Genomic DNA, 21,226 nt, shown 5'->3' with positions numbered 1-21,226 from the left:
TTGGTCAAAGAAACACAGATGAGGGACCAGGGTTTATCTTCATGGTTCTCAGGTCTGGGTTCCAATGGTCCCTAATATATGAAAATTGATTTGAAAATCAACAGCATCGTGACCTTTGGGGTTATGTTAGCAGCTCTGATGACTGAGTGTATTTGCATAAAATGTTTCAGACACTTACCATAGGCAAGTCTCTGTTGCTGTGCCCTGAACATAAGATGAATAGCTCACATCCTGGTTGGGGAGACTACCATTTCAGTAGAATTTGGCATGTGCAATGATAAGGGTTTATGGAAGCCCCTAGAAGCTCCTGATCCATTTGGATCTGTGAATGGCGGTCAGGGTCAGGAAAAGATTTCTAGAAATGTATTTTCAAAAGGTGAGTAGGAATTGTTTGAGCCTATGAAACTATTACAAGTGGAGAGAACTTGCTGGGCAAAGGCAAGAGATGGGATGCAACAGTGTTTGAAAAACTATAACCTGTTTACGTGGGAGGTGCCTGGCTGAAACTGGGGAAGTTATGGTGAAGGGCCTCATACACGTGCTGACTTGGTCACATTTTCCTTAAGTCATATGTATTTCAACAACAACATCAAAACAATAATAAACAATAAAGCTAAATTTCTGATTCTCTTCCAAATCCTTGACTCTGGCAGGTTCCCACTAACAACTGCTCCTCTTTATTTTCCTTTAAACAAACAGGAAATTTGTCTCAGGATCGAAATGAATGTTTAAAAAACAAACCTGATCTGCTTTAAATACCAAAATCTGTTTAAAGAACACAGAGGTTGTGACATCCGTTGACAAAGCCAGGAAGTTCAAAGCCCCGCCGTTGACACAATGTATTGAGTTCTGCTGTTGTTGGCAGCCCAGACTGTGGCAGGTCCTGGTGTTTGTCATCCAGGTCTGCGTGTGCGCAAGGGAGACATTCCTGAGACCACAGGACTCTTTCTTCTTTGGGAAAACATTTGTATTTTTAAAAATGCTGTTCGAACGCAAGAACAATAATTGGCAGTAATGGCTGCTACTCCCGTCTCTTGAATGGCAAGTCCCAGGAGTAACTTGGAGTCTTTCTCATGAGCAGATTTTAGCCATTTTAAAGGTTAAAAAAAAAAAAAAAAGTTTATGCTTTTACTGACATCCATCTCCAGAATTTTTTCATCAACCTAAATTGAAACTCTGTACTCATTAAATGCTAACTTCCCACTCCTGTCCTTCTCAGACCCTGGTAAAATTCATTCTGCTTTCTACCTCTATGAGATGGGCTGTTCTAAGTACCCCATATAAGTGGAATCATACAGTCCTTATCTGTGTCTGGTTGATTTCACTGAGTTTAATGTCTTCCAGGTTCACCCATGTTGTAGCATATGTCAAAATTTCCTTTCTCTTTAAGGCTGAAAAATATTCCGTTGTATGCATATACCATGTTCAGCTCATTCATTCATCCCTTGATGGACACTTGGGTTGCTTCCAGATTTTAGCTATCGTGAATAATGCTGCTGCCGACATGGGTTTGCAGATACTTGAGTCCTGGCTTTTAGTGGATTTTTACTTTCAAAAAGGCTATATGAAGCTCCTTTGCATCCTCTCTGGCTATGAGAGGAAGCTGATCTGGGAGTCAGAGCCTGGGCTCCATGGCTCCCTGGCATGAAGTTGCCAGGCCCTGGAGTCAAGTCACACACCGTCTCTGGGTCACAGTTTCCCCACCTCTGCGCTTAGGGAGTCGATTGAACCTCTCCAGTTCTGCCCTCAGGTGCCTGTGCGTGGGACATTCAGTGCCCAGACCTGCATAGTCAGCTATTCCTGGCTTCTGTTTGTTCCTCAGTGGAATTAGAAGTGAAGTGGACTCTTGGCACTAGCAGGTTTATCATTCGCACTTTGCAGTGTTTTCGAGCAGCCCTGAAGGCCCATGGCATATGGAAATCTGTCGATTTGCTGAGGCATGAATTTGAAGTTCTTACAGGGTGAGGTTGGTGTGTGGGTACATTGGGCTGGCCACCTGCGCAGTGTCTGCCCCTCAGTGAAGTGTGACCGGCTGCTATTCATCCCTTATACAGTGACTTTTGTGAAGTGGTCGAAATTTGGTGACTGTGTGTGTAATACACACACACACACACCACGGGATGGGGCAGGGGGCGGGGGGAATGAGAAATGTTTTTAAAAAGAGAGCTGATGGCTGGGGCTGGTGATGGAAGTAAAGAAAGCAGAGAAGGGATCTCCCTGGCTGTCCAATGGTTAAGACTTCACCTTCCAATGCAGGGGGTGGGGGTTCAATCCCTGGTTGAGGAGCTAAGATCCCACATGCCTCATGGCCAACAAAATAAAACATAAAAAACAGAAGCAATGTTGTCACAGATTCAATGCACGTGAGAATGTTGTCGCTTCAGTCGTGTCCAACTCTTTGCAGTCCTGTAGCCTGCCAGGCTCCTCTGTCCATGGGATTCTCCTGGCAAGAATACTGGAGTGGGTTGCCATGCACTCCTCCAAGGGATCTTCCTGACCCAGGGATCGAACCCATGTCTCTTATATCTCCTGTATTGACGGGTGGGTTCTTTATCACTAGCGCCACCTGGGAAGCCCACAGAGTCAATAAAGACTTTTAAAAAAATGGTTCACATCAAAAAAAAAAAAAAAAAAAACCGAAAGCAGAGAAACCTAAGGAGCTAAGGGTCCTTCTGGAAATAGATTAAAAAGTGGCCCATCTAACTCCGCAGGAGCATTACAGAACAAACAAGGTCACTATAAATTCCCTACAGAAATAAGACAGATCTCTTTGTGAGATTTCACTGAGTGTCTCAGCCAGCAGAAAATTTGCTCCACGAGAGAGGAAAATATAGACATGTTTGAAAGAGGGGCCCAGGAGAAAGGCAGGAGACCATGCAAACGTTTCCAGGAAGCGGCAGATGGAAAGGCACCAGTCTGGCTACTAAACCAACCTTATTTTCAAGTCAGGGCTGGTTTGAAAATTTTCAGAGGTGTTTTTCTTGGCAAAAGGTGTGGTTAATAGGAACAAGCAGGCCAGCTGTCTATCTCACGGCAAACGAGATTCCTTCTGAGCTGAAAGAAACCTGCAGAGGGCTAGAGATGTCAGTCCTTGGCTGTGACTTTTGCAGGGTATGGGGGAGGTGACAGTGTCACAGAGGAGACTGAAAGTTGTATGGAAAAAGCCACCAGAAGGACTTTCCTGGTGGTCCGTTGGCTAAGACTCCAAGCTCCCAAGGCAGGGGGGCCCCGGTTCCATCACTGGTCAGGGAACTAGATCTGACATGCCACAACTAGGACCTGGCACCATCAAATAAATAAAAATATTTTTTTAAAAAGCCATTAGATATCCACTAATATTGTAAAGTAATTAGCCTCCAACTAATAAAAATAAATGGGAAAAAAAAGCCGTTAGAGAAGCCAGTCAGAGAAGGCCATGTATATATATGTATATCCAGTCACCGTGTACAATTGAAATATATACAGTTACATTTGCCAACTTTATTCCTCAATAAAGTTGGCAAAAAAAAAGACAAGAGCTGGCAAAAAGGCTAAAGGAGATGAGGATAATGGTGAAGAGTTAAGAAAGTCTTCAGAAATTTCATGAGTTGTTCCGTTAACGCCAAGCTGCCGTCGCTAACCTCCCTCAGTACAAGAGAGGCTTTTTCAGCAATCCCAAGAAATAAATCTCTGTTGGCACTCTCCCAGGATATGTGCAGGAAGTTGCAAAAGTAAAGAGGGATTGATGAGATTAAGATTAACTTTGGTTGAGACTAAAGAAGGAAAGAGAAAAAAAAGTATGAGAAAATGATAATAAAATTAAGAATAAAAGGGAAGATGATAAAAATGGGCACAAATGAGATAGAATAATGTTTCTACAAACTGCTGAATGTTAATGAATGGAAAACCTAGATGAAAAATATTTTTGGAAAAAATGAAAATAACAAACTTGAATCCAGGAGAAAGAGAGGATTTGATTAGGACAGTGGCCATTAAAGGCCGCCCCAATTAGGGCTTCCCTGGTGACTCAGATGTAAAGAATCTGCCTGCAATGCAGGAGACCTGGGTTTGATCACTGGATCGGGAAGATCCCCTGGAGAAGGAAATGGCAACCTGCTCCAGTGTTATTCCTGGGAAATCCCATCGACAGAGGAGCCTGATAGGCTACATCCATGGGATCACAAAGAGTCAGATGCAACTGAGTGACTAACACTCTCACTTTTCACTTTCAACTAGAACCGCCAGGTCCAGGGGCAGTCAGGTCAGAGTGGAGACCCCAGTAAAGACCGTCTTTATCCTTTACAGAAAAAGAAGCAGGGAGGCTGATGTATTAACTTATGTGGTTTGTATAACCTTGTTTCCAAAACTAGACAATTGCATTGCAAGATAATAAAATTTTAGGCCCACTTCATTTATGACTGTAGATGCAAAAGTCCTAAATAAAATGTCAAACAAGAAGAGGGGAGGATGGGGGAAGAAGAGCTACTCATTGAGATAAAAGCTCTTTGAGATAAAAACCAGCACTCTGTTTTCACTTTGAGAAATATTTCCTCTTGTCCTTTGCGTTCTGCTTTGCAACTGTTTCTCTGACTTTGTTGTCACTTCTTTTTTGTTCCTGAAGACACCACAGGTTCTTTTTTGTTGTCAAGGTTTTTAGCTGCAAATTGATACAGGGGAGCAAATAGAAAGTGACCTTAAATGAAAAAGCTATTACAAAGGTTCTAAGATCTCACAAGGTCTCTATACTAAGAGTTCCAGGTTTATACTTCCAGGCTTCTTTTTGAGATGGTAAATGAGTGAAGATGAGACTCATCAAACATACTGCCTCCTTCTTATTTTTTAAATTGTTTAAAAACATGTTTGGCTGTACTGGGTCTTCTTTGCAGTGTGGTCTTTCTCTAGTCGTGGTGCACAGGCTCATTCGTTGTGGTTGCATGGGCCTAGTTGCTCCACAACACATGGAACCTTCGTTCCCTGACCAGGTATTGAACCCATGTCCCCTGAATTGGAAGATGGATTCTTAAACACTGGACCACCATACTCCATACTCCCTTCTTCTGACCATCTGCTTGCTGCCTTGTTCCCATCTTGGGACCTGAAGAGGCCTCCAAGACAGGCCATGACATCCCTTTGGTGATATGGCAGTTCATATCTCTGAGGACACTCAGCCTGAGTGACCTGTCCTGATACGGCCTACATTTTACTTCTTCTCATTGCAGAGAAGCAAGTTCTTAGGCTAACTTTCCTCACAGAAGCTCCTTTGCATTCTAGAGTGCAGAATCCTGGGAGAGGAAAAAAAGAATCTTACTTGAGCCAGAGTTTCAGAGTTGGTCTTTGGTTCTCCAAACTTTCTGTGTCGACTTTTTAGAGGCATCTCGGGAGTCTGAGTCCCGTTACTGCCACTTCTAAGAGGTTTTTTTGGAATTTCTAGCTCTGAGAAATGTGGAGTAACTCTTTTCTCTCCTTTGCCTCCTGTGTTCTGCTCGGTCACTGCTTCAGTCAGGTCTGACTGTGTGTGACCCCATGGATCATAGCCCGTCAGGCTCCTCTGTCCATGGGATTTTCCAGCAAGAACACTGGAGTGGGTTGCCATGCCTCCTCCAGGGGATCTTCTCGACCCAGGGATCAAACCCTCATCTCTTTTGCCTCCTGTGTTGCTGGTGGGTTCTTTACTGCCGAGCCACCAGGGACGCCCATTTACTGCCTCCTAGATGTTTGCAAATAATTAATGATTTCATTGCGCCCTCTCTTAGGAAGAACCTGGTTTCTCAGAATGTGTGCATTGGGCCAGAAAGACAGGGACATTAGGACAGGGTGAGAGACAGTGCTGTTGGCAAAGGTGGGTCAGCAGCTCGGCTTTTAGCTGGAGGATCTGGGAATGGGTGAATGGATGCTTCTGGCCTTGGGGGTTCTTGTTGTGCAGCTGAGACAAGATGGAAACAGGTATTCTTGCTCTGCCGTTGCCCTGGAGAGAGAGGAGTGCAATCTTAGCTGTGTGCCTCCTATTTTGAAAAATTTGGAAATTAAATACTTCTTTGAAGATTCTCATCTCAAAATAGACGAGGGCTTAGCATTTTCCGTGAAACACCAGGGACTAGGAAGTGTGGGGGGACGGGAAAGACACAGAGTGGGAAGACATAGGTGATGTCTGGGATCTGAACTGCCACCAACTAAATGTGTGAAAAAGTGGCTTTGGAGGTCACCAAGGTCTTGCTGCTCTGATGACCTTTTGCTGAAACTGTTTCTGCAGGTGATCACGTCTGGCTTATCAATGTTGCTGTTTGATATAATTCTGACCAGGGAAACCATGGGATGGTAAGTCTTTAGCAGAGAGAGGAGGGGAAAATAAGTTCTTTGGGTTTCCTTGGGATACTAATATTTGCTCTCAAATGTTAGTGTGCATGTTTGGGGTATACGTCTTATGGACATATAAATAAACATACATTCAGAGGAGTGCTTATATCATGAATATTTTCAGAAACTGAATATATTATATCTGGTACAGCCAGCATTCAGGAACCAGAACCTCACCAGGACACCTTTCAGCCACTCATCCACACAAGAGTAACCACTGTGGGTGAACCACTAATTATGTGTGTATATAGAACTATAAGTGTAACTATAAATATGTAACTATAACTTTAACTGTGACTATGTTTTGTGTTTTCCTTTGATCCTTCAATTCATTTTTCTCTTAGACAAGCTCCAAACCATCCTTGTTTAGAATGCACTCACCCATTTGCTTAAAGACAGCACTGCCTCTCCCTCCCATATTTGAGCACAGACCTGAAGAAGTGGGGGAGTGAGCCCCGGGGACACTGGGAGGTAACAGAAATTGCTAAGGCCCTGACGTGGGAGGGTGCTTGGTTTGCTCAAGGAGCAATGCGACCAGAGCAGGTTGCTGGGCGAGAGTGGTAGGAGATGAGGCTGGAGAGGTAGTAGGTGGTTAACCATGTGGGTTCTTAAAGGCCATTATAAGGGCTTGGCTTTACCGTGAGTGGAGGCGGGGAGGAGTGACCCAAGGATTTTTGAACAGAACTGCCACACGCTCCTACTTTAAAAATCACGTTCCTTGGCCTGCTGTGGGGAAGGTAAGGTGGTAGGGTTCTGCCCCTGAACCCTGTATACAGACTGCTGATCGGCGACTGACCACGTTAAGACTTCAATCTACTCCAGCTTACTAATATTCAAACCAGCTGACATGATGATCACCAAGGGTTGTGGTTGTCATCTTCAGGGAGGGTGAAGGTGAGGTGGGGAATGATGCTGAGTTTAAACTGTTAGGACTGCTGTTGCTCCCCTCAATCAGTAGGGAAATCAAGCTATTTTGGGGGGTATGTACTTCAGTAGGGCTTCCCAGGTGGCACTAGTGGTAAAGAACCCACCTGCCAAATGCAGGAGACATTAGAGACATAGGTTCAATCCCCGGGTTGGGAAGATCCCCTGGAGAAGGGAATGGCTACCCACTCCAGTATTCTTGCCTGGAGGATCCCATGGACAGAGAAGCCTGGTGGGCTATCTTCCATAAGGTTGCAAAGAGTCAGACACAACTGAAGCGACTTGGCACGCATGCTTATACTTAGGTATTTTATTTTATAATTTTTTGCTATGCTGGGTCTTGGTTGCTGCATGCAGGCTCAGTTGCCCCGTGGCATGTGGGATCTTAGTTCCAGGACCAGAGATCAAACCCATGTCTCCTGTATTGGAAGGCGGTTTCTTAACCTCCAGACCAACAGGGAAGTCCCAATACTTATGTATTTTAAATCTATATAGTAATGTATGCTATTTGCACCATAAGCAAGGTAGTCAAACCTACCATATTAGGCAGCAAAACTGGAAGGCAGTCAGTGTGGGGTTGACTTAGGAAAAGGATGGAGAGTCATCTAGACTGTTGCTTAACAAGTTATAATAGAAATATATCAAAAATGGATAAGCAGAAGGCAGAAGTCATTTACCTATTTTAAAGTGACGATCCTTGGCCAGTTTCCAAACCTGAGTCAATTCTCAGAATCAGAATCTATCAACTGAGGGAGAGATCAGTTCCTAATGGATAAAGATTCAGTAGGAGACATTTACGACAATACAGAAATGCATCCAGTAAAAAGTATAGATCCTCTGTTTCCATGGTCTCCACTTGCCAGAAGTCACACGAGTTTGGCCTGATGGTGAGGACAATGCAGTTTGGCCAGGGAAGTCTGTGCGGAGGGAGGTGGGCTCTATTGTCTATAAAGCAAAACCACGCTGAGTGGTGCTTGTCGAGCCAAGCCTGACGAGCCTCTCAATGACCTGGGCATGGGTCAGTCCTTCCCAAGTCTTCACCCAGCTTGCCAGCTGCTGGCCTGGTGACCCACAGCTTTCCTTTCCTGTGACCACGGCTACCTGCTATATGGCCTGAATCACTAATGCAGCACCTTAAGGAGAATAATTTGTGTTGGTTCTCGATACTTACTGTCTCTTATCCTCTGTTTTAAAAAGAAAAACAAGCCTAGGGCCACTTGAAGTTATAGAATGCTTATTTCCATTCCAGTTTGAATATATTGTTTGGCAATACCCGCCCCCACTCTCAGCACCAAGAATGGCACTCCAGAACTGAATTGCAGACAAGTTTTGGAGGTTTTTACATTTCTTTACCAGCATGATGGAAAGAAAAGCATTTTATTTAGTTTTGCTGAAATAAGTCATAGTCCTTAGAAAATCCGTATTTTTTCTCATGCTTGTTGTTGTTTAATTGCTAAGTCATGTCTGACTTTTGCAACCCCGTGGACTATAGCCTCCCAGGCTCCTCTGTCCCTGGAATTCCCCAGGCAAGAATACTGGAATGGGTTTCCATTTTCTTCTCCAGGGGATCTTTCTGACCCAGGGGTCGAACCTATGTCTCCTGCATTGGCAGGCGTATTCTTTACCACAGAGCTACCAGGGAAGTGCCTCACTTGGTATGAGAGTAATCCTAAGGGTTGGCTTCCTCCACCTCCTCCCCCAGTTTTTGCACTGGTTTTCACATTGGACCTGTAGAACTGTCACCTTTTGCTCCAAGGCCACAGTGCAGGTTGGTGGGGGCCAGCATTAGGCCCCATGTGTCCAGGGCAGCCTCCTGTCTCCCAGGACAACTTGTAAATAATCCCCCATCTTGTGCTGTCATAGTCCCCCCCCAACAACTCACACACACACACACACACACACACACACACACACAAATGGTGTCAAGTTTAAACATCAGTATGAGGTTTCTGCAGGATGAATGTGAAAGGCAGGACCAGGCTCTAGGAATGCCATGATGAGGAAGTCGAAGAGGCAACTTTGCATCTCCTGTGGCTTTGGGCTGGAAGGGGCTTGTTCAGTAAACAAATATTTCCTGGGACCCAGTATGTGCCAGGGCCAACTCTTGGATAAAAGTGAAAAGTCACTGTCCCTGGGGTGTCAGTAGTTACTTATCTTCCTGCATGGTGTTAGTTGCTCAGTCATGTCTGACTCAATGAGACCCCAAGGACTATAGCCCACCAGGCGCCTCTGTCCATGGGATTCTCCACGCAAGAATACTGGAGTGGGTTGACATCCCCTTCCCTTCTCCAGGGAGCAGGTCTGTATCTAAACCATGCACACTGACAGAAATGAATCTTTTTGCTCATGGCATTCTGTGAAAGTGGTTTTTAGCCTCTCTCAAGAACCCCTAATGGGGCACTTCCTGCCCTAAGAAGGAAAATGGAAGGAACAGAAAAATTAAGAAATACTTCTACACCATCCTCCTCCTCCTCCTAATCTCTTCTCTTCTTTTAAATAACTAACCATTTATTGAGCAACTACTATATTTCAGACATTTTCATATTAATATTAGATATCTCATTAACTTTCACAGCAACCCTCCAATTTAGCCCCCATTTTAATTTTTAAAAAAATTTTTGGCTGTGCTGCATGGCATGTGGGATCTCTGTTCCCTGACCAGGGATTGAACCCTCACCTTGTGCATTTGAAGTACCTTCTGCTTGAAGCACCTCCTGCAAGGAATCTTAACCACTGGACTGCCAGGGAAGTTCCCTAGTCCTGTATTAAAGATGGAGAAGCTGAGGTTCAGACATTTAACTGTTTTTTTCCCCCCAAGATTTTAGAGCTACTATGTGACTGGAAGAAAGGAAATGAAGTATTAGTTGCTCAGTCATGTCCGACTCTTTGCGACCCCATGGACTGTAACCCATTAGGCTTCTTTGTCCACGGGAGTCACCAGGCAAGAATACTGGAGTGAATAGCCATTTCTTCCTCCAGGGGATCTTCCCAACCCAGGGATTGAACCCAGGTCTCTTGCATTGTAGGCAGATTCTTTACCATCTGAGGCAACCTCTAATGTTTCTCTTCCCACCAGTCTGATGATTTATAAGGAGCATCTGGATGATTCGGCAGCAATACAGAAGGAGCGTTACCCAAGACACATCGGCCCTATTTCTTATTCAGAGACTGACACAGTGAACTGGAAAAGTCCAGTGGAACATTTTTAGGAAAAGAATCTCACTGCCTTAGATTTTTAATACTATAAGTTAAATTTCTGTGAATTAACAAAAAATATTTATTGAGTGACTGGTGTATGCAGAGCGTGTGGAAGTCATTACGGAACATAAGACATCATCCAGCCCTTAAGGAGTTTTCAGGAGGAGAAGTCGTAAAGATAATTTCTGAGGCAGGATAGCAACTGTTTTTTTGAAACATATATGTTTTTGGCCATGCCACTAGCACACAGCATGTGTGATCTTTCCCAACCAGAGGTCAGACCTGTGCTCCCTACATTGGGAGTGTGGAGTTTTTGTTGCTGTTGGTGGTTTGGTTTTTTTGTTTTTAAGCCATTGGACCACCAGGGAAGTCTTGGATAGTATTTGTAAACACAGTGGGTGTGAAGATCAGAGGAGAGAGAGAGGCCGGGGTGATAGGGAGGGGCTTGAAGCTGGACCTGATGCAGAAGGGAGAGGCTTAGCCAGGCTGTGGGTGGAGGAGGATTTGGTCCCTCTGGCCCCAGGAAGACAGGGAAGAACGGAGGGGCAGAAGGTGCCCCTTGGCGAGACTTAGCCATTTGGAACTAGAGCTGGAGGGGGGGCAGGAACTGACCCTCCAGTTGCTCCTCCTTCCCCTCACCTGTCCTCCTGGGAAGGTGGGACACAGATGGTGGACAGGTTGATGTCCAGAAACCCAACCGCCAAGGTATCCTGGTGCATCCTTGAGACTGTTCCCCCAGTTTCTATATCTTAACCTTCATCTAATATCATGGCATTTGGTAGCATCACTTTATGGCAAATAGATGGGGAAAAAATAGAGTGACAAATTTTATCTTCTTGGGCTCCAAAATCACTGTGCCTGGTGACAGCAGCCATGAAATTAAAAGACGCTCCTTGGAAGAAAACCTATGACCAACCTAAACAGCATGTTAAAAAGAAGAGACATTACTTTGCCAACAAAGGTCCATATCATCAAAGCTATGGTTTTTCCAGTGGTCATGTATGGGTGTGAGAGTTGGACCGTAAAGAAGGCTGAGTGCCAGAGAATTGATGCTTTCGAACTGTGATGCTGGTGAAGACTCTTGAGAGTCCCTAGGACAGCAAGGACATCAAACCAGTCAACCCTAAAGGAAATCAACCGTGAATATTCCTTGGAAGGACCGATGATGCTGAAACTGAAGCTCTAAAACTTTGGCCACCTGATGTGAAGAGCTGACTTATTGGAAAAGACCCTGGGAAAGACAGGGCAGGAGGAGAAGAGGGCAACAGAGGATGAGATGGTTGGATGGCATCACCGATTCAGTGGACACGAGTTTGAGCAAACTCTGGGAGATAGTGAAGGACAGGGAGGCTTAGTGTGCAGCAGTCCGTGGGGCCACAAAGAGTCGAACACAGCTGAGTGACTGAACAACAACAGCAACCTTTATAGTGACTATCTCAATTCTTGATGGCACTTTTTTTCCAAATAATTCTCATTGACTATATTTTGTACATAATTTCAGAATGAACGAAAAAAACCAACAAAAACCCAGGTGTTGAACTGAGTGTAAGAAACAAGTGTGAGATGCTCTGCAGGGGGGAGGACGTGCTTAGTCTGAAGGTTCCCACAGCCGTCTGTGGGAGCCGTGCCTACAGGCTGTCCCACATCCTGTGGACTTCATGGTATGCCCTGAACACGATGGAAAGAAGGGCTGTGTGTACCCAAGTCAAGGAAACAGCATGTGTGATCATTGCAAAAGGAACCTTGACTTTGGAATTTCCTGATTCTTGAGAACTCTTGAGTTTAAGGATGGTGTGTTTTCAGCCTCAAAGAATTTTCCGACCACAAAGTGAACCACCAGAAGAAGAGTGTCAGACTGTGTTTCAGATTTCCTGTCTTTTGCACAGAGCTGGTCTGCATTGTCCGTAGACTGGGTGTGTTCAGGCTGTGACTGGGTGACCGGCTAGTCGGATTCTGGGCAGGAATCCATGGCCCATCTCTGCCCTGTGGGAGCCTGAACTGATCGGAAGTCACAAAAGGCTGTTTGGTTTGGACCGACTGTGTTTGTCTGCATAGTTATCGTTTCTTTTTTTTTTTTTCCTTTAATTTTCAGATTTCAAATTATTCAACATTTAGAAATCAGGTGGTTTCCCTGTAAAAGTCTGAATCTCCAGATTCTTTAAAAAATATGGAGCAGCTGTTAAGTTGGGCCTGCACGTCCAAATGGCAGCAGTTGCTGGAGTGGGTGGATGTGGGTAGAAGGTATACAGCCAGCCCCCTGCAGCCCGGCTGAGGCTGAGGACTCTGTAACCACTGACACCCTCACCTCCATTGCTTGTATGTTCATTCATTCTACCAGAAGTGCTTACTGGGTTCTGTGGACACAGTTCAAGACCCCAGCGAGGTCACCATCTAGGAAACCAGGGTACACGTCATTGTCCATCTCCTTGGATGGGCAGCAGCTTAGACACACAAAATAGCTCATTGTCTAAAGAAGGTTTCTCACCCTCAGTGCTGTTGACCTCTTTGCTGTGAGGGGCTGTCCTGTACCATGTAGAATTTTCAGCAGCAAGCCTAAGTCCCACCTCACCAGGGGCCAGTAACACTCCCTTAATTCCAACAACCAAAAAACATGTCCAGGCTTTGCCAAAGGTCCTCTTGTTGGCAGAATCACCACAGTTGGGAATCACGAATCTAAAGGTTTATGGTGGTGTGTGGAGAAAACACCATTTGAAATTTCAGCAAGATCTTAAAGAACTTATCTCTGCACTAGAGATTTGGATCAGCTCTAGGCTCAGGTCCTTGGCAGCCCCTGCCACCCTCACTGTGTACCTCCATCAGCAGGTACCACAGGAAGTGACAGGTGTGCACTTCCTGCCTACCTGCTGGCTGAAGATCCTCTAGGAAGGGGTTGTTTCATTCACCTTTCTGTCTCTCTGTCTGGCACTGTTAGCTCAATCAATGAGTCCTGTACTCAAGAAAAATGATAAACCCACACCCCCAACGTCAGTCAACTTTTAAAGCCTTTAATTAAAAGCAACTGCTCTTGTCCAGCTATCATATCTTCTTTTTAACAATAAAAGCCCAGCATTTTAATATCTATTGCAAGTTCAGTAATCTAAATATCCAGATTCATACTTAGTTATTTGTTTTTAAATTAACAACATTCTAGATTATGTATCAATATGAATTCCCAGTATTCCAAAATTTTGGCAAAGGGCAACATTTTGGCAAAAAATTTTGGCAAAATTCAACACATTCAAAAAAAAATAAATCTGAACTGTGAGCGGTGTTTCTGTTGAGTAGAATTATTAATAGTTGTTGGTGCTTCCTCTTTGAATGCTCTTTAGATGAGGAGAGTCGCTTTTCCCTGTGAAATCATATAAGTACAAGGAGAGAAAGGAATCACCAAAACACAGCCTCTTTGTTTGTAGGATTTGGTGATCAACTTTTCATTTTTACCCATCATTCACTGGGCTTGCCATTGACCCTGGGTTACAAACATGGCAGTCACTTCAACTTGATCCTAGTCTCAACCTCACCTTTAGAGAATGGTCCTATATCATCTCTGAGTAAAGATGTCTTTACCTTTAGTTTTAGGGGGATGCTTAGAGACTGCCGAAGTCTATTTGTAGAGAGAGTGAATTTCGGAGTAAAGAAGGAACTTCCTCCAACATACCCCAAACTGCAGCTAGGATCACAGTGTCTGCAGTTTTTCAGCTGAATTAAGACTCTGAAACCTCTTCTTTAAAATGCTGAGAAAGGCCTTCTGAATAACTACACTCATTACCTTTCCACACAGAGTAGTTAATCAGATTGTAAATTGTCACTCAGCAAGCCCCCAAGGGAGTGGTGCATTCATTTTGGTGAGGAAAGAGAGAAAAAAATAGTATGGAATCCAGATGGGGAAGTGGGGAGCAGGTATAAGAATTCCATCACTCATTGAGCAAATATTTATTGGGTGTTGTGTTAAGTGCTAGGCCTACAGCTGAAAAAAGGATACAGTCTCTGTCCTCAATCTGGAAAGTTCCATAGGAATTCATTGAATCACCACAGTAATAAATGTAAGTTCGAGATGGGGCCTTTGGCTCCTGATAAGAGAGAAGAGAAAGAGAGGAGAGACGTTGAAAATAAATAACCCCCTGGAAGAGAATTGAGTGATGACTATTTCTGGCTGGCTCTGCAATCTGAATGTTTATGCCTTCGTTACATGAAGTTTGTTCATTTCAGGAATGATGGGGATTACAAGATTTGCAAACAGTTCAGTAAAGCTCTGACTTAAACAGCTGTAATGCTATTAAGATTCCTGCACCCCGTGTCAGCGTCTCCCGCTGTTTAGAAAACAGCATCAAAGCTCACCTCCCTGGCGCTCTTAACGGTAAACGGAACCAGGTTTGTTTTCATGTCAGCCTTCTCTAAAGCCACTCGGTGTTTCATTAAATCGCTAAACCAAGGGGATGCAATGCAAGGTTATTACGCTGTAGCATTGTTCTAAGGCTGGGGGAGGGAGGGTGGCAAAGAGCCAGCCGAAACCCTGTTCTCCCCGGTGATTAAGGAAGATTAGTGGAAATGATTGACCCCCTGTTACATTTGCAGAAATAAAACTTCTCAAGTCAAAGTTCTGTACTGATGTCGCATCAGGTCACGGTGACTCTGTGCTCATCCAGGGATTTAAGAAGACGGTGTGTGTGTTCTTGAAGGAATGCAGAAGGAAACAGCAGATCGACTTAGAAGGCAAAAGTGGGTCTTTAGAAATCAGCCTGTGTACAGAACGGGCTTCCCAGGTGGCTCAGTGGTAAAGAATCTGCCTGCCAATGCAGGAGACGCAAGAGGCGCAAGTTCAATCTCTGGATTAGGAAGATCTTCCCTGGCGGAGGAAATGGCAATTTTGCCATTTCATTTCATTTTCAGTATTCTTGCCTGGAAAATTCCATGGACAGAGGAGCCTGGTGGGCTACAGTCCACGGGGTGGCAAAGAGTTCAGACACGACAGCACACACTCGTTGTGTACAGAACAAATGGCTTCCCCTTCCAGGGTCCTTCATCCAAAAAGAAGAGGTGATAGAATCCACCAGCATCTAGGTCTGTCCCCGAACTAGACCAGGGACAAGCCCAGTGGAGTTGTGTTAAAAAATACAGTCTTTTGGAACTTGGTCCCCAGTTTCTCCCAGAAGCAATGCTATAAATGACGAGTATATATCTAGGAAAGTCTTCTGAAATTTGTTTTGTTTGTAACAAACTTCAGCTACATTATTCTGAATTCAGTGTGTGTTAGAGAGAATTCATTGACTTATTGTCACTATTTGTAATACTTCTGATTGGGGAACTAAGATCCCACATGCCATGTGGTGCAGCCAAAAGGAAAACCCAAAAAAACCAAGAAACACCTGAGCACAGTTTGAACTTAGCTTATTGTTTTCCTGTTCCCACTTACTTCACTCCTTTATTGGAAGTGGTTCATGGTAGATGCTATCTTTAGGTCATAGTCACCCCCATAGGTGACTTTTTTTTTACTGAGAACAGAATATACATGGCCTAAGTGTATCTCATACATTTGATGCCTTAGACATATGTTAGGACCAGGGAGACACCACTACCCAAGTATGAGTGTGTTGTGCGTGGGTATGTATAATGAGTGGGTATATAGGAAGAGTGGGATGCTAGGGGGTAAATGGAGAAAAAAGGAAGAAGAAGGTGGCATCAAAAGGGCTGTTGGCACTTCTGAACAAGAGCACTTCATCCTCAGGAACCCCCATCACAAGACTTTACTCATGGCCCAGCCCGGACCTCAGAGGTGCTTTGGGGGAAGAATGATGGGGGCTTCAGACAGACACTAGAGTGTCTACTGAGAAGTTTAAAATAGAAAATGTGGGAACCTTTGAATGTGTTACATTTTAGGCATGTGAAATCCACCTCTTTCTCACAGTCTTATGTTCTGCTATTTTTCATTTTCACTGGCTGTAGATCTTTCTGCTGTGGTGGGCAATTCATGCGTCCCCATTTGTATTTTGTCTTTAAATGTTCTGTTAGTCTAAATGAAATAAAAGGGTTCAGAGACTGTCAATAATCATAGGATTATGGATACATGCACGGTTTCCTATCCATCACTGTAGCAAAATGCACCAGTGGGAAGCCCTCCTCCTATGTTTGTGCCAGAGAAGAGTAAGGAAGTGCAGTCACCATCACCTGGTCAGGATGGTTGGAACACGCCACCTTTCTCCCTGAGGGACAGCTGAGGTTTACCCTGGATGACTGGGCAGTCCGGGACCTGACTTGAAGTCAGGCAGTGTGGGCAGGGGACAGGATGCTCAGCTGCATGATGAGGAAGCATCACTTGCCCTGCGGTAGGTGGACACCAGGCAACTTCACACGTCCACAGCCTCTAGGTTCCCAAGAGGGCAAAGCTGACCTCTTGCTGTTTCTCGCAGCCTCCTGCTCGGCGGATTTGGAGAGGCCTTGCTGGTTTTCTCGGAGCGGAAGGGGTCCTAAACCCGGGGAAAGTGGACTCCCAGGCTGTGGTGGAGAACACCGCGCTGTCCAGGTGATAGAAAGCAAGGACGGTGAGATGCCACTGCTCGCTGCAGCAAGGAGAGCTCTCTGGGGTCTCTAGGATGCTTCAGGGAATGGACTGTGTCGAAAGGCTCGCCAGGTCCAGCTGACTGTGTCCCACGCCCAGATGTGCAGAAAGCGACGCAGGGTTTCACCTGCGTGGGGATGGCTCCGCCCACCTGGATTGCCGCGCATGCTCCGTATTAAACACCCTTCAGCGAGCAAGCCTTCACTGCCGGGTAGTGGAGGTATTGTGTCGTGGTTTTGGTCTTGTGTTGTGATTTCACAGCCTTGAAGGCGTCTCTGACAGCCTTGCTGTCAGGTTGCCTCGAACCCACACTCACTCACTTAGGGGCACACGGAGAATTTCATGAGAGGGCTTCCCCTGGGGGCCCAGTGGGGGCTCAAATGGGAGTCCCGGGCCGAGTAAGACGCCAGCAAGGACACTGTTTCTCTGTGCACTGAAGACTTTCTGTGGTTGTGTGTTGTGTTGAATTCTGAACACCCTTTTGGGCCCACCATCAGGTTAAATTGGTACTGATGATTACCCCAGAGTAATGATTACCACGGATGAAAAAGCACTGATGGTGAAACAGATATAAGCAGGTAAACACACACGTATTTTTATTCATAACCCATGTGATTCCCTTATATCTCAAAAGAGGTTTCAAATCATTGGAACCTGAAATATATTTTTCAGGCCAGGTTAAAAATGTAAAACTCTAAATCTTGCCTTTATGGGAGTCTGAAGAAATGAATTTGCATGGAATGGTCATTTGATTTTGAACCTTGATGATGGTTTAAGAAAATAATGTCTAACTGTAAATATTCCTGCTCATAAGAGGTTTTCTGAATACATTATACTCTGCTAGGAGTCAGTTTTGGTCATTTTGAGATGTCAAAGGTAGTGAAGTCCAGAGAGTCCTGTCCAGGCAGGATCCAGGCCTTGCAGGATTGGACATTCATGTCAGTAACGAAGGACCATCTCCAGTATCTGGGAAACAAGCCTTGTCCATTCTTGGCCTTGTGAAGACTAAGGTCAGCTGAGTCAGGACATTCTTCCCACATGTTTTCTCCAGGCTGTTGCAAAAAGCAGCAGAAGATGAAACAAATAGGAATAGATTAGTGTTTGTGGACCTTGAGTACCTTACATTCATTTCCTTGTCTTTTCCCACTCTCTGCTTGTCATTTAAGGTAAAGATGTTCAGAGTGACCTTTATACATATATAGTTGCACTCTGCTTTTTCTTCCTAATCTGTGATGTCAGACTTGCTCCTCAGGATCAAATAGAAAATCTGGGTTTAGAATTTTCCTTGTTCTTTTGCTCCCGTAATGGAGAAGGCAATGGCAACCCTCTCCAGTACTCTTACCTGGAAAATTCCATGGATGGAGGAGCCTGGTAGGCTGCAGTCTATGGGATCGCTACGAGTCGGACGTGACTGAACAACTTGACTTTCACTTTTCACTTTGATGCATTGGAGAAGGATATGGCAACCCACTCCAGTGTTCTTGCCTGGAGAATCCCAGGGATGGGGGAGCCTGGTGGGCTGCTGTCTCTGGGGTCGCACAGAGTCGGACACGACTGAAGCAACTTAGCAGCAGCAGCAGTTTGCCCTTGTAAAACCCTCTCTGAACTGCTGAGGCTGGTTCCCTGTTTGCAGAAAGTGACATCTGTCCAAATGTCTTCTTATGTCTGTCCTTCCAAGTGTCATTTGAGCAAATGAGATTCCTGAGGCTGGAAAGAGCTGTGCATGGTTAACAAGCCCCCTCCCCTGTTCTATCGGAACTAATTTCAAAAACTTTTGCAGCAAGTTTTTGTTTTGTTTTTTTAAAGAATCTTTATAAAGGATTTTTGTTTGTGTGATTTTTTAAAAAAACTGAGTTTGAGAATTCCACTGTTTTTAAAATCTCAGGTCTTTTCTTAGTTTAACACCAGCAAGAGGCAGAGGATAGGTGTTACCTCAATATATTGTTCTGTTTCCTTTAGCTTCCATTTCTTCATGGGCTTTTTTCTTCAAGCTTTAACCACCATCTTTTATGCGCAAGTGCACATGCTCAGCTCTGATATGAGGATGAGCCTGTTGTTATTCAGTCGCTAAGCCATGTCCAACTCTTTGAGACCCATGGACTACAGCACACCAGGCTTTCCTGTCCTTCACCATCTCCCGGAGCTTGCTCAGACTCACGTCCATTGAGTCAGTGATGTCACCCAACCACCTCATCCTCTGTCGTCCCCTTCTCCTCCTGCCTTCAATCTTTCCCAGCATCAGGGTCTTTTCTAATGAATCGGCTCTTTGCATCAGGCAGCCAAAGTATTGGAGCTTCAGCTTCAGCATCAGTCCTTCCAATGAGTATTCAGGACTGATTTCCTTTAGGAGAATGAGCCTAGAGCTCTGTAAATCAAGGGACTTCTGTCTCTTTAGCTCTTATTCTTTGGGGCTCTCTGGGTCCTTGGGCCCCCAGGCAGGGAATCCACAGATAACCCCAGCACTCCCTTTTACCTGAAATGATCCACTTGGTCAAGACCTATCTGGGGCATGTCCTTGCTGGCTGCAAGTCAAAGCCAGGGTATTTTTAGTTTTTTTTTTAATTTGTCCTAATAATGAATATGATTTCTGTCAAGAGAGGCACGGTTCTGTCTGGTGGTATATTATTACAAATCTGCTGTGGATATAAAGAAAAATAAACCATTTATTTTCTTGGTAATTTGCCTTTCTCTTCAATGTTGACAGGAGAGTAGAGTACAAAAAAAAATGTTGTTATCCTGGGGGAGTGAGTTCTTACATTTTAAACACAGGCCTCAGGACTTCCCTGGTGGTCCTGTGGTTAAGACTCTGCACTGCCACTGCAGGGGGCATGGGTGTGATCCCTGGTTGGGGAACTAAGATCCTGCATGCCCTACAGCCAAAAAGAAAGAGAAATCCAAATACACCAGTAATAATAAAGCCAAAACACAGGCCCAGACTTCTACCAGCATCCAGGCCACTTATCTCTGCAGAGTGAGTTCCACCCCGCTCCTCCTGTGGACTTGCCCTGTCCCGTAGGGTAACCACCAGTCAGGTGAGGTTGCTGAGCACTGTGATGGTGTCCGCACCCTTCCCCCGTCCCCCGATGGTATTTATACACCTTGCAGTTCCTGTCTCTTCCTCTTGAGTCTGGGCTGGCTCTGACATTCTGGCTGCCAGTAGGAGGTGATAGAAGCAATGCTGCCAGACTTCCAAGCCGAAATCGAAAGCAGCCTGGATCTTCTTGAGCAGCCTCTGGGAGTCCTGAGCTGCCATGTAGAGGTCTGACTCCCCTGAGGTGGCTGTGCTATAGAGACCAGCGACAGGAGCCCCCTAGACAGTCCTGCTGCACCCAGCCTTCTAACCGTCCCCCACCAGGCTCCCAGACGTGTGACGGGAGCTGCCCTGAACCCTCTGGGCCCAGCCAATCTACCAGCCGAATGCCATCAAATGACCTCAGTCAGTGCCACGTGGTGTGGAAACATCAGAGCCTGCATGAATGCCTGACCACAGAATCATGAGATACAGAGAGTTGTTTCAAGCCACTAAGTTTTGGGGAAACCTCGCACAATAGGGGCTTCCCAGGTGGCCCTAGTGGTAAAGAACTGGCCTGCCAATGCCAGAGACATGAGATGTGGGTTTGATCCCTGGGTCAGGAAGATCCCCTGGAGAAGGACATGGCAACCCACTCCAGCATTCTTGACCAGAGAATCTCACGGACAGAGGAGCTTGGCAGTCTACATCCATGGGCTCGCCGAGAGTCAGACGGGACTGAAGCTACTTAGCATGCACACATTCATGCATCACAGAATAGAGAGCCTTGCATTCTCCTCCTCTTAAGTGGATCCAATCTGAGCACTCTCAGTCCCTCCCCTGAATGGACTTTTGCTACAGAATAACCAGCGTCTGCTCCAGGTGCCCTCCACCCCAGAGCTGCCTTGAGGAGGGGGCTCCGCTGACTGTCCAGGGTTTGCCCAGATACCCGTTACAGAGCAGGATCTGTGCTTTTGGGTCAAAGAACCTCACGTTCATTCATTCAAAAGCTACGAAGAACCCACTATGTGCTGGACTCTGTTTTGGGGCTTGTGGATACAACTGTGAATAAGATGAGTGCCTTGAAGCTTACTTTCTAGTGGTAGAGACAAGAAAGAAGTAAATAATGAAATTTCAGAGAGACTTAAGTGCTTTGAAGAAATAAAGCCCAGATGGGAAGCACAGTCTTCTGAAAATCTGATGAA

General features: G+C 45.2%; 1 protein-coding gene across 5 annotated transcripts in view; it reads left to right on the top strand.

The window, feature by feature from the left end:
• TMEM241 (transmembrane protein 241) overlaps positions 1-21,226 on the top strand; it is a 119,558-nt gene that overhangs the window by 96,159 nt on the left and 2,173 nt on the right. For 2 of the 5 annotated variants that reach the window (XM_070452744.1, XM_070452741.1), the window contains one exon: positions 6,230-6,294. In XM_070452744.1, the coding sequence (XP_070308845.1) occupies positions 6,230-6,294 (65 nt within the window). Of the gene's footprint in view, positions 1-6,229; positions 6,295-6,457; positions 6,625-16,862; positions 19,690-21,226 lie in introns of those variants that run through there. The other 3 variants (XM_070452743.1, XM_070452742.1, XM_070452746.1) reach the window with 3 other exon arrangements.

This window comes from Odocoileus virginianus, chromosome 22 (genome assembly GCF_023699985.2).
Source record: "Odocoileus virginianus isolate 20LAN1187 ecotype Illinois chromosome 22, Ovbor_1.2, whole genome shotgun sequence".
NCBI classification, from domain to species: domain Eukaryota; kingdom Metazoa; phylum Chordata; class Mammalia; order Artiodactyla; family Cervidae; genus Odocoileus; species Odocoileus virginianus.
The sequence above is the reverse complement of the archived record's forward strand: the minus strand, read 5'-3'. Positions and strand labels throughout refer to the sequence as shown.